Genomic DNA, 12,846 nt, shown 5'->3' with positions numbered 1-12,846 from the left:
GGAGAAGTGAGACAATGCCCGAGACACACCATTCCTTAGGCCAACAGCTATTTGCAAATAACGTTCAGGAATAATCAGGTTGACCGTCTACACCTCCTTGCCAGACACAATCACTGGAAAGAAAGGAGTGCTCTCATTTCTGCAAGCATCTTGACAAAGTCTGCTGTCCAGGAGGGTTACAACAGGCTTTAGGTGCCCTTGCCTATTTGAGGACTGATTTGCAGTAGTGAACTACCACATCGAAGATTCAACACCCGAAGCTGGGAGCCGTAACAGGAGAAAAGAAAAGCTCTGCCGAGGCTGAATTTCTTTCATTTCTCCATCTAACTTTTCCTTGGACACCATGAACTTGATTCTGGCTTTCCCTTTCCATTCTCCTCCCCTGAAAGCAATCTTAACTACTCTAATTTCTAATTCTTCAGAAAAAACACATGAATAGAGAATTTAAACACTGGACTTTTGCACAGCATATTTAACATGTGAGCATTAATTCCTGTTTAATCATGTAACCTATTCCTGAGCTGAAAATGCATCAGGATAAAGGGCATTTAAATAATTCTCATTAAATTATACTCCACCAATTAAAAAGACATAAATATGGCACAAGGGCAAAGGCTTGCATCCATGCTCCTTTGCTCACTTTTGACCGAGAAGATGTTAATGAGCAGCTCTTTCATCTAAAGGAGATTTAACCAATATTGATCTGTTTTGGTAGTTTATCATAACCCATGCTTTGAAATTTTCCCAATGGCCTGATGAAGTAAAACAAAGAAGGCAAAGAGCTCAAACTCACATCAATAAAGGATTATCTCAAACATCCGCTTTTTTGATGCAGGCATTGTATCCAGGCTCTGCACCTGAGAAACTGAGGTTCCAAGACATTTGCTTAAGATCACACAGCTGCAAGGAGAGAGAGCCAGGAATGAAGGTCCACGGGACTCCAGCGTCCACGCTCTTTGTACTCTGTGGGTACATTCTGGCCCCATATCCTAAAATCCCTTTGCCTCACAAGACTGAGCCTTCACATTAAAATGTCATGAAGGATTAGACATCTAATTAGTTTTGTAATTAGAGTTTTAAGCAAGGTTTCTCTGGACTGTGTAATAATAGTGGCAGGGATTAAGAGTGTCTATTATGCCGTGAAGGGTATCATAAGAGTATTACGCCCCCCCTACACAGGAACGAGGTGATGGTTAAGATCTTGGGACTCCAGGGTCAGAACCCTAGTTGAGTTTCCTCATCCACAGAATGGGGATAATAATGGTTTCTCCTCACATCACGGGGTTATGAAGAAGCCTGTGCCTGGCCAACAGAAGTGCTTAGCACAGTGCCTGGCCAACAGAAATGCTCAAAATACAAACAGAGCACCGTGTGAGGGGGACCTTCCTGCAGCTCAGCTGAGGCCGTGACACTCTTTCAGCACAAAAATTACCCTGCCACAAAATCCAAGCCATAAAAAATGTCTAATCCCAAATTAACTTAATCTATCTCAAGCAAGTCTGGGAGAGCAGGGGCCTGAAGTTAAGCAAAATAGGATTATTATATATCCATTGCACCATCTGGCCATCTGATGGGAGCTCCTTCTATGTAGGTGTCTTTTTTTTTTTTTTCCTCCCTCAAAGTCTGGAGAAAGAGTGGTACCTTCTAAGATGGATGATTAAGTGCCAATAGACAGTTCTTTTGCTAGAGATGGCAGCAGGAGAAGAGACCACAGTGGGAGCAGCTCAGCCCAGACCTTCAGCAGAGCAGAGCTAGGACGGGTAAAGGATACTGTCCTGCTGAGAAATAGGGATGAGGAGGGGAAGTCAGACCCAGGCCTGAGGTAGGGGGCCATGGGAACAAAGAAGATGGGGGAGCAGATGTTGGCTCCCAACATCATAGGAGCAACAGTAAGCCCAAGGATCTGTTGACTTGGATCGGGAGAGCAAAGCCAGAAGCAGCTGGGAGATGGGGAGCTAAGGGTGCTTGGGGACTGCCAAGGCACCGGACTGCTCCGCATCCCACCACATCAGCACTCTGATGGGCTGGGAAGAAAAGGTGAAGAGTAGAGGACCATCGACAACAACTGAAAGGGAGAGGAGACGGCACCTCCTTGGTGGCTCTCCTTGGTGGCTCTCCTTCGTGCTCTCCCTATTCTCCTGCTCTTCCCTGATGGCACGTGTCTCTTCCCTTCAGGAGACAGAGACCTCTCACCAAAAGCTGGGTGGCAGATGGAAAAGGAAAATTTTGGAGTCCAGTGACAGCCCAGTCTTCTCAGGGTGAGGCTGGAAGCTCCCCAGCCTCCACCCCAGAAGCAAGTTCATAGCTGGGCCCTTGCTGCAGTGCAGGGTCTTCTTGGGAAGTGTTGAGGTCTTTGGAATTGAGAAAAAACAGAGATGTCTCGGCCTTGGAGAAGGAGACTTGGGCCACCACGCCCTAAATAACAGCATGAACAGGGTGCAGTGCGTATCCCAGTAAGTCACCAGCAGAAATGGAAGCTCGACACACGGGAACACAATAGTTGACGGCTCTGAAAATAAGCTTTGCTATCATATTCAAACAAGTACATATGAGATCAAAACTTATTTTCAACTCAAGGGCTAAGTGGACAAGAATTTGGGGGGAAAATGAAAGTCATGGTGGAAAAGGCAAAAATCAAATGTACTTTGTCAAAGTCATCTTACACAGTGGCTGGGTTTTGTTGTTGTTTCTGTTGTATTTGTTTTTTAAATATCCAAGAACACGAACTGTCCTCTACCGGCAAGGTCCTTTTTCCTCTTAGTATGGCTCTGTCACCGTCCTCCTCCCAACTCTCTGGCCTCGGAAGCCTGGATGTGTGCCATCTCTTAATCTGTGCGGTGGCCCCCAGAGCCTATCCAATGCACTGTCAATGTGAATTCTTTCTAAACACTCCTTTCCGCCCCATGTTGGGTGTTCCCCAATTACTGCTGTTGTGGGACTCACAGCAGAGAACTGGCTGGACTGGAAAGCTGCCCAGCGGGTTCTGAGAACTGTAATTGACTGACCGCTAGTCTGTGTATCTGGGGTGACAGGACACCTCTCAGCCTCAGATTATGCAAAGCTCTCTGAAAGTCACACAGCTGGGAAACAGCTCTGTCTGTGGGCTAGCGACAAGACAGCACAAAAATGTGCAGCAGTGGAGGGGGCTGGGAGACCAGGAGGCAGAGCCAGCTGCAGGAACTTCGGGAACCTCCATACAGAAGAGAGGAGGGTGTCTTCACTCCCTACACTAAAATGTTTTTTTTTTCCTCTTTGTTATTCAATTCATGTTTCTAGTGGTGAGGTGGCTTGGGTCCACCTCCTCCCCTCCAGAGAATTCAAACTCCACTTCTAAAGAAGGGATATTCTTGGAGGAAGAACAGCAGAAGAAACTCTTCAAGCCTCAAACCAAAGGCAGTCACGGGGTTGACACAAATGAGCTGAAAATGGTTGGGAGAGCCAGGGGAAGTGTTAGTGGTATGTATCAGTCCCAAGATAGGTGGTGCAAGAGGAAGAGGCAAAGGGCATGAAGAAACAGAAAGGAACAAAGGAACAGCTTTTCCAGAGCCATTCTACCTCCAGAATATAATATTCAGTATATAAATAAACTCATCCATAAGCCAAACAAGTTATTTTTGAAAACCAGTGGAACAGAAGTATTCCCTAGACCAAAAAAATATGTATGCATTTTTCAGTCTGTGGATGTTTAAATAATTTGAGAAATCCCGAAATACCAATTTCTCTATTCCCAGGAGTTTGATTTCAAGTTTATTTCTCTAATTTTTATCATCAACTCATCTCTTTCCTGATGACCTTCCACAAGCAAGGCTTCACCAAAAAACAAGCAAGAACAATCTTCCTTAAAGTACTACCACATTTGCACATTTCCATTTGATGAAATATGGGGTAGTTCAGGCTTTGAAATGCCAACATTCAATCCATGACCCACCCTGAAGCATTTTCCTTCCCAAATGTGAATGCACCCAAGGCTTCCCAGGTATAACACTAAGTTCTTGCTTACAGGAAGGCAGGTGATCTGCCTGGCCCCCCTCTCTTGAGCCTTGTCAGTGTTAGGGGGAGACAGATCCAAATACACCCCCAACAATCCCTTAGTCTTCATGTTGTTCATGAGCTTTGACCTGCTCCTTCCCATCGCAGTCCAGGGCTGCTACCCAGACAGTGCCACTGACCTGCACCTTCCTCGTTCACCCAGTCCCTACCACTAGAACTGGTCATTCAGGGCAGCATGAGGCTCACAACGAAACTGTGACCCTGTGAGCAAGAGTCCCCTTCCATCTTGTCCGTTACACCACTTCAGATTTCTAACGTTTCCTTGGCACCTTAAAGAAAATCTATAAAACCTACAGGTGCCAGGCACTTAATAGATGTTCAATAAACGCTTGTTGAGTCTTACTGTGCACTTGACGTACATCATCTGGTTTAACCCAAAACCAGCTCTATCAGCCTACATATTATCCCATTTAAGAGATGAGAGAAGACAATTATGGCTTACAGGAGGTCACAAGAGGCCCTCAACAAGGAGACAGAGGAAACACATGAACCCTATTATCACCGACTCCAGGGCCTGGATAGTAACCACATACCAAGCACCAACTCGATTGAGGGTACTTGGAAGCCTGCCTGTTTACACAAGGCCTACAACCAACCGTGACCCACAACTGGAAAGGACTGTATCTGATCTGTGTACAGCAGAGACACAGGACACCTGACAATAGCTTCTAGAAAAAGTCTAAGGGTGACCTCTCTGCCTAAGACTCATTTCTGCATACCCACTGCTTACAAAACAGTTCATCCCTCCCCATTCCTGGGGAAGAAGCTGCTGCTGGACTCAGTCACACACAGCCTGCTTGGTGTCTCTGTCCCCCAGATTCCCTTCGAATATATATATGGAATGGGTGAGAAAGATGGATGCCTGTGTCCATCTGTTAGTTATTTTCTTTGCAAAACTAATCATTATGTTATACCACTTCCCTTCTTTATTGGAACAGGCTTATTAGGACCCCATTAGTTCAGGGGGGACAGAAGCTAATCCACATCTAGAAAGCTTCAGTGAACAAAGAACAGTAAGACTTGTGTTGTGTTTTCAAAGACTCAAGTGCATGTCTGATTGATCCCATGGTTTAAAGCTGTTCAAGTTGACCTTTGTATCCACAAGTGCCTATCATGGTGTCCGGCACGTTGTGCGTTAGAATGTGAGGGGCTAAATTGCAAGAATACATAAAGAAGGACTGCACTTTCTTCCTGCCATCAACCACTCTCTAAATCATGAGCATGAAAATTAGAGAAATGAGTCACTATTCCACCCAAGATACTACGTCTTTAATTCTCTGTTTTTGTTGAAATCTCTTTCATAGGATCTGTATTATATTTTGTATGTTCTACACCAGAACCATGAGAACGGGAGTTAGGGCATGAGAAGAACATACTTCATCAGCACGGACCAGAAGCCATCAGACCAACTAAATGGAGCCAAAGGAAAGTGCTGGGGGATTACTTTTCCAAACCTCTGCTTCTCCATCTGTAATATGGAAGGTAATGCTTTGTGGGTACCTAACCCCCACAGGGTCTTTCTGAGGATGAAATAAATGATGTGTCTTGACCTCCAATTAACACAGGGTTTGCATAAATAATAACAGTCCTCTAGAAACACGTATGAGACCTCACAGGAAACACAGCCTCAGGAGAAAATGCTTTTCTTATAATGGTAATGGTGTATAACCCTGGAGTAAATGCTTTTCTTATAATGGTAATGGTGTATAACCCCGGAGTCAGTCGCTGGGTTCAAATCCCAGGCTTATATTAGAATCTGTGGAACTTTTGGCTTTAAATTAGCTTTTATCTAATTTGTCTTATCTGTGCCTTTTACCAAAAAAAAAAAAAAAAAAAAAAAAAAAAGGAGCTCTACCTGATGAAAATGATGGAGAAGCTCATATATGTGCATACACAAAGCATCCTAAGTAATTAATATTTCTTGGTCTACAGTCTAACACATAACTACCTTACAGATTCTTATGCATCTAACATTTTTAGAGAAGCAAGCAACACTTACAAGTGCAGAAAGAACCACTTAAAAATACCTATCACTAGAATTCTCAACTCAAAAGGTTGTTATAATCATTTAATCCAGTGTAATCCAAATCCATTTAATCCAGCAAACATACTGTAAACCAAATCTTAATTTTCTTTATAACACTTAAATGAAATGGATTGACAGCCCACAATTCCCTTTAGCTGAACTTGGCTTTTTTGTTAGAGGCACTATGAAATGGTTATTTGCTGAAGCTTTCCAGAAACAGAAAATATACTGAAAGGTTAACACTCTGATAGATACATTTCAAAGTGTTTGGACATCTGGAATGCCTTTTGATACAATTGTCTATTAGATTCACTTACCTCCAGGAGTCCTGAAATGGACAAAATCGTTTCTGGGATTTGGTGCTTGATACAATTTGATCTGGGTGGATCTAGTAGAACAAAAAAGAATGCCTCCCAAAAACCTGGGAACAATTTTGTTAACTGGGGGGGGTCACCGAAAAACACATTCTTTTTCAATACAAGCTCACTGTTGGTTAGCAATCTGAAAAGTTGTGATGGCTGACAAGACAGTCATTCCAATTTTGAGTTCACCCACTGAACAAACACATACTGAGAGTTTACAGTGTACATCAATCTGATGCCCAGAACACAGCCCTGAAGAAGATGGACATGCTCCCTCCTGGGAAGACACAATAAAGAGCCCTTCCAATTACTCAGTTACAGCTGTGATGAATGACATGCAGGAGGAATACCAAAGCGAACATCTCAGGGCACCAGACCTGGTCTGGGAGATCACAGAGGGCTTCGTGGAGGTGGTGATGCTTGAGCTCAGATGGGAAGGATGGAAAGGTTATCTAGTGATGAACCAACTCTAAGTGCTGACATATAAGCAGGGTTTAGGAAGGAAGAGTTGGAAAACTTGCACATTACCTAGTAATTAGCTGGGAAGACTGTAGAGAAAAGAGTGAGCGCAAAGGTGGGTGCAGAAGTGGGTAGCAGGCAAAAAGGAGCTTTGGGGCATATTCATGGAACTTGCCAGAACCCACTGAAGCTGGGAAGAGACAAGGAATACAAGCAGACAGGGGGAGGCTAGCAGGATCCAGAGCACACTGGACCTTAGCGCCATGCAACAGAAACTGAAAGGCAAATGCGGGGTTTAAGAAGTTAAAGTGCTATCAAGGGGCACCTTGGTGGCTCAGTCATTAAGTGTCTGCCTTTGGCTCAGGTCATGATGCCAGGGTCTGGGGATCCAGCCCTGCATCAGGCTCCCTGCTCAGCAGGAAGCCTGCTTCTCCCTCTCTTACTGCTCTTGTTTCTGTTCCCCCTCTTACTGTCTCTCTGTCAAATAAACAAGTAAAATCTTTTACAAAAATAAAATACAATCAGATTGACATTCTGAAGAGATGATTCCTGGTGCTAGGTCATTTTAGGGGATCGAAAAGGTGCGTCGTGGAAGCAGTTGTGATCCAGGCAAAAGATGCTGATGGCTAAGACCAAGGCCGATTTTGTTCCCCAGGTGACAGCCGGCAGTGTCTGGAGACCTCCGTGACTGTCACGACTTGGGAAGTACTACTGGCATCTAGCAGGCAGGGGCCAGGGATGCTGCTAAACATCCCATGAAACCAGGACGACCATCTCCCCAACACAACACACACACACAAGAACTATCTAGCCCAAAACGTTAATAGGCGGAGTTGGGAAACCTTGGTTTGCACCATGGTGACCATTTGATGGGGGTGGAGAGGAGGGCATAGGTACAAGAAGTGTTTTGGGGGTAAAATCACCAAGACTTATTGATGGGCTGGATGTAGAAGTAAAACAGCAGAAGGGATCAAGGAGAAGGCTCCTCTGGTTTTTCAACATCTCCAAGAAATGTTCACAAGTGTCCCTTCCTCAGAAAGCCAGAGAAGTCCGCTGTGAAATGCTTTTGTTCTCAGAATCAGCGGGGCAGGTCAGGGTGGGAAAACAGGCAAGCAACAAAGCTCTTCAACTTACTCAAGCAACCCATCACCAAGTCTGCCAGAGCCGCCTGTCAGGCTGTGGTTACCTACTGTATAACTGCCAGGCCATCTGGGTTTTAGGACTTTACCCTGGTCTTTCCTAAAAGGAGGAAACCAATACCTGTTTGTCTCCGTCCATACCTGAATCCAACTAAGTAACTACTCCAGGTGATAGGCAGACCAGCATCACCTGGGAGCTTTGGAAATGCCAACTCCAGACCAGTTGTGATGGATCGACAGCTGTAGGAGCAAGCCTCGGGAATCCTGGATTTTAACAAGTTCTCTGGGTGATTCCGATCACAGGGAGGTAGGTTTGAGAAGCACGGCCCTGGAGACACAAGGTGTATGGAGGTACAGTACAGACAAACCCTTCGTACTCAACTAGTGTCAAAAACCTGAAAGTTAAGATAATTTAAATAATGCCAGATCAAAATAAATAAATAAATGAAGCATGCCAGATCATTTTCTGAAATAAGGTCTAGGCCTTTAAGGGATGGTATTGAAAAATCTTCTGAGTATTTCTTATCTTACTTCAGCTTCTAACAAAGAGATAAACATTAGGACTTATTACCAAAAAAAAAAAAAAAAAAGTGTTGTGCATGAGAGTTTCCAAGCAATATAAATCCTTCTGCCTTTTGGAAGAGAATAAATAGTACCCAGCAGGAGCAGAAAGTCAGCCCAATGAAATAAACAAGTTCTTAAACAGCTCGCAGTGGGAGAGGGTTTTCTGGCTGATACAGGAACAGCAAAAGCCTTCAGCAAGGGCCACGGAGGGTTAACTTCAGGGCGAGAGCCACAAGCTTCCCTAAGCCCTCAGCTGAGGCCAGCCAGGGTCTGAAGCCAGAGAAAGGAACTCTCACAGACTGCAGGCCAGACCATTCTTGGTTGTCCTTGAGGCTAGCGTTGAGGTGCACAGAATTCCAAGGAGGGCTCCAACTCCAGAAGGGAACTCTCTCTCTGTAAGCTCAAAAAGCAACATCTTGTCCCTACACTTAATACCCTTGATTATCCCACTGCTCACCCAACACAGCTTCAAAAACATCCACAGTTCAGATTCAAGTATCATATTTTGGGTTCTGAGAGAGGGTTTACCCAAACACTCCAGAAAGAAAACAGAGAGGCAAGAAGAAATAATAAACTAGCTTAACAATGAATGATGTATAAACTCTGGGGTAGTGAATGGCTTATTTATAAATAAGCGTCACTTAAAACTACGCAGGAAGCCCGCGTGACAGCATAAACAAGAGAAACTCAGAACTTCTTTGCCCCAAACCCGGCGCCTGCTAGAAAACCAAGCTTTGCCCTCTGTTTTGGTGACTCTCAGGCTCACACCAGTCTTTTGTATGCCTGTGCGGTCCTGGGTGAGCCTCCAAGTTGTAAATATTTGCCCTTCTCCCAGAGCTGGCCAGCTGCTGAGACTGCAGCTGACAGGCCAGGGGGCCAGAATGAGGGGGGTGGGGAGTGGGGAGATGGGAAACTCACAGGCCTGGTGTGCACGTATGGAAGGGGGGTTGGGAGAGCACAGCGGAGAGGCAAAGCAGATACAGGCCCCCGGGGGCCCCTGGGGCAAATATGCTCTACTCCAAGGCAGCCACAGGAAATAGTCAACCACAGAGAAGCACTGTGCTCCTCCGCATTTGTCTCAAGTGTAGACTTTGCAAGCAGGTTCCCCCTGGTTTGCAACAGGCAGTTTTACACATACACACCCCAGCCTCAGAGAACACTTGGTAATGTTTGAAGACATTTTTAGTTGTCACATCTTGGACGTGAGATGGGAGTCCTACTGGTATCTACTGGGTAGAGGCTAGAGATGCTGCTAAACATGGTACAGTCCAGAAGAGAGCCTCCTACAACAAAGACTAATGGGGCAGTGTCCATACATCCCAAGGTGGATAACTCTTGATGTGAACCTGAATCTCCGCTCTGTCTCCTGAGTCACAGTACGACTCTGGACCAGTTCTATGACCGCGCTAAGCCTGCCTCCTCCTCCTCAAAGGATTAAATAGATAATGCCTGTAAAGTGGTTCCCACATTTGCTGGCACATAATAAATACTCAAAAAAAAAAAAAATGGGACTTGCGGTTACACCGAGACACAACACAATAGTGCTTAAGACCTGGGGCTGGTGAGGCGCCTGGGTGGCTCAGTCGGTTAAGCATCGGTTAAGCATCAGCCTCCGGCTCAAAGGACCATCTGGGGGTCCTGGAATGGAGCCCCATGTCAGCTCCCCACTCAGCAGGGCGTCCGCTTCTCCCTCTCTGCCCTTCCCTACTTGTGTTCTCTCTTCTCTCACTTGCTCACTCTCTCTCAAATAAATAAATACAATCTTAAAAAAGAAAAAAAGAAAGAAAATTTTAAAAAAAAGCTGGGGCTGGAGAGACCATGGCAGGAGGGTTCAGAATACAATTCTGGCACCGAAAAGCTAGGACCCAGGCACCACTGAACTAATGGAGCTTGTTTTCTTCATCTACAAAATGAAAAGCATCACACCTGCCCCACTTGATGAATAAGGAAACAACTGAAAGTACTTAGCATAAGGCCTAGAGCAAAATAAGCCTTCCAGAGTAGTGGCCATTATAATTACACCAAGGACCAGCACCAGATGGCCCAGGGGGAGATGTTAAAGATGACTGCAGGCAACATTTGTGGAGCATTCACTCTCTCACAGTGCCAGGTCTTTTTAACATACTCTCTCCCTGAACGCTGACAACTACCTATTCTACATTTAGGGAAACTGAGGCACATGGAGCATAAGCCACACAGTCACTCACTCACCCGCTGGCTAACAAAAAAAGCCTAAATTCTAAAACAGTTCCGATTCCAGAGGACTTACTCTCAATTCTTAGTTTATGTTTGGCGGAGCTTCCTTTTTTTCTGGAATCCCCGGATGAACGCCACAGGCAGTGCATGGCTGTGTTCCCCACAACCGCCTCCCCCCAGCCTATGTCACATCTCTAGGGACCAGTTTCTAACTTTAGAGAGGCTAAGCTGCTTGTTCAAGGTCAGCCAGCTAGCTGGCAGCAAAGCCCGCGTCTAAAGCCAGCTTTGACTCCAGGGGCCTGCCTTCTGGCAGCCTTCTGAACTTATTCAGAACTGTGTGTTTCATTTACTCTTTCTGGAATTCCTAGGGATGCATGGATATAGTTCACCCTGTGTGTCAGTATCTCATCCTGTCTGCCATGTGTATAAAGGAACTTTTCAACCTTAACAGAGGTCAAGCAACTACCACAAGATCACCTAGCTTATTTGAGCATTAAAGCCTTTGGGCACCATTCTGACTTCAGAGCGGTGCTCACTCGTACTCTACGCTGACTGTGGGTTCTTTTTAGTCCTTCCAGAACCCTGGAAGTTCTGCTGTAGCTACTTTACATCCTGCGTACCTAAACCTTAGGGACCATAGTTTCCGAGCTTAAACTGTTTCAAGGATCTGCTCATGGTGATACCGCTGGTAAGCAGTGGGGAAAGGAGGTAGGGATGCTCCTGGGAAGTTCCAGGCATCCCGGGGCCCAAAGGGAGCGGGAGGCGCCCGGGGTACCCAGGGGCCCCCGCGGGGGTCGGGGCTGGCGGCGGGCGCCTACCTTGCCGCCGGGCGGCGCGGCCACGCAGCGGCTGAGCGAGTCAAGACGCGCGCTGTATTCGGTGAACTTCTTCTGGTAGCGCAGGGCGGTCATCTGCAGCTCCAGCTGCGCCGCGGCCAGCTGTGCCACCAGCGACTTCTCGCGCTTACCCGCGCGCAGCGCCTCCTTCTTGAGCGCCTTGTGCAGCGCGCCCAGGCGGGCCTGCAGCGCCGCGTTGTGCGCCCGCAGGGCCCGCGCGCAGCAGTGGCCGCCCGCGCGCTGCTCGCCGTGCGTCAGGGGCAGCCCGCAGCCCTCTTGGCAGCGGCCCACCGGCCGCGCGTCGCACGCGTCGCGCATGTGCGCCTCCACGTCGCGCCGCAGGAGCACCTGGCCGCAGCCCGCGTGGCGGCAGCGCGCGGGCGCGAAGTCGCACCGCTCGAGGTGCTCGGGCAGCTGCTGCAGCTTGACCACCCGGTTGCAGCCGCGCGCCGCGTGCGCGCACTTGATGTCCAGCTTGAGGATGAGGCGCTTGAGCGGCAGGACGTGGTTGAGCTCCTTGGCCGACAGGCGACCGCGGCAGCGCGCCGGGCAGCTGCCCTCCTGCACCACCCAGGGCAACACGCAGCCGGCGCAGAAGACGTGGCCGCACGGCGTGGTCAGCGGGTCCTCCAAGACCTTGTGGCACAGCGCACACTTCAGGTCCGGGTCCACGTCGCCGTCGAAGCGGTCCAGCTCGAAGCCCATGGTGGCGGCCGGGGCCCGGGGTCGCCGCCGGGCGGCCGGCCGCCCCCTCCCTCCCTGCGAGGCAGCCCAGACACGCCGGCTGCGCCGCCCGCAAGCTCGCTCGCTCTCCCCGGACTGAGCCTAATTGCTCCAGACTTCCTCGGAAAATGCCCGAGGAACAGGACTCCTCCAGCCGTATATGCGCGAGCGCGTGCGCACGCACATCCTGACAGCCCGCCCCCTGCAACAAGGAGGAGGCCGGGAGGCAGAGGAGGATGGGGAGACCCAGAGGCTCGCCGAGCGGACTGGCCCGCCCAGGACGCCAGCCTGAGCCCTTCTACCCGGCGACTGCTCTCTTGAAGTTTTCGCTATAAGATACCCACACAAGCCGAGAAAAGCTCACTAAGTCTGGAACCGAGGCTGCTGTAGTGGCCCAGACGAGTTGTCCCGGAGCCCTTTCCCGGACAGATCGCGACATTTTTTTCTCCTCCTCCGCCCCCTCTTTTCTTGAATGATTGCAAAGAACGAAA

The 12,846-nt window shown here is 47.9% G+C and overlaps 1 protein-coding gene across 1 annotated transcript in view; it reads right to left on the bottom strand.

Annotated features, from left to right (window-relative positions):
• The window catches only part of PDZRN3 (PDZ domain containing ring finger 3), a 238,174-nt gene extending 225,695 nt beyond the window's left edge, over window positions 1-12,479 (bottom strand). Inside the window, exon 1 of the mRNA XM_004738373.3 lies at window positions 11,615-12,479. Within this exon, the coding sequence (XP_004738430.2) occupies window positions 11,615-12,337 (723 nt within the window). The 5' untranslated portion in view covers window positions 12,338-12,479. The remainder of the gene's footprint in view (window positions 1-11,614) is intronic.
• Between the last annotated feature and the right edge of the window lie 367 nt (window positions 12,480-12,846).

This window comes from Mustela putorius, unplaced genomic scaffold (genome assembly GCF_011764305.1).
Source record: "Mustela putorius furo isolate JIRA1106 unplaced genomic scaffold, ASM1176430v1.1 tig00000095_pilon_pilon_pilon, whole genome shotgun sequence".
Classification (NCBI taxonomy): domain Eukaryota; kingdom Metazoa; phylum Chordata; class Mammalia; order Carnivora; family Mustelidae; genus Mustela; species Mustela putorius.
This window is presented reverse-complemented; position numbering and strand designations above follow the sequence as displayed.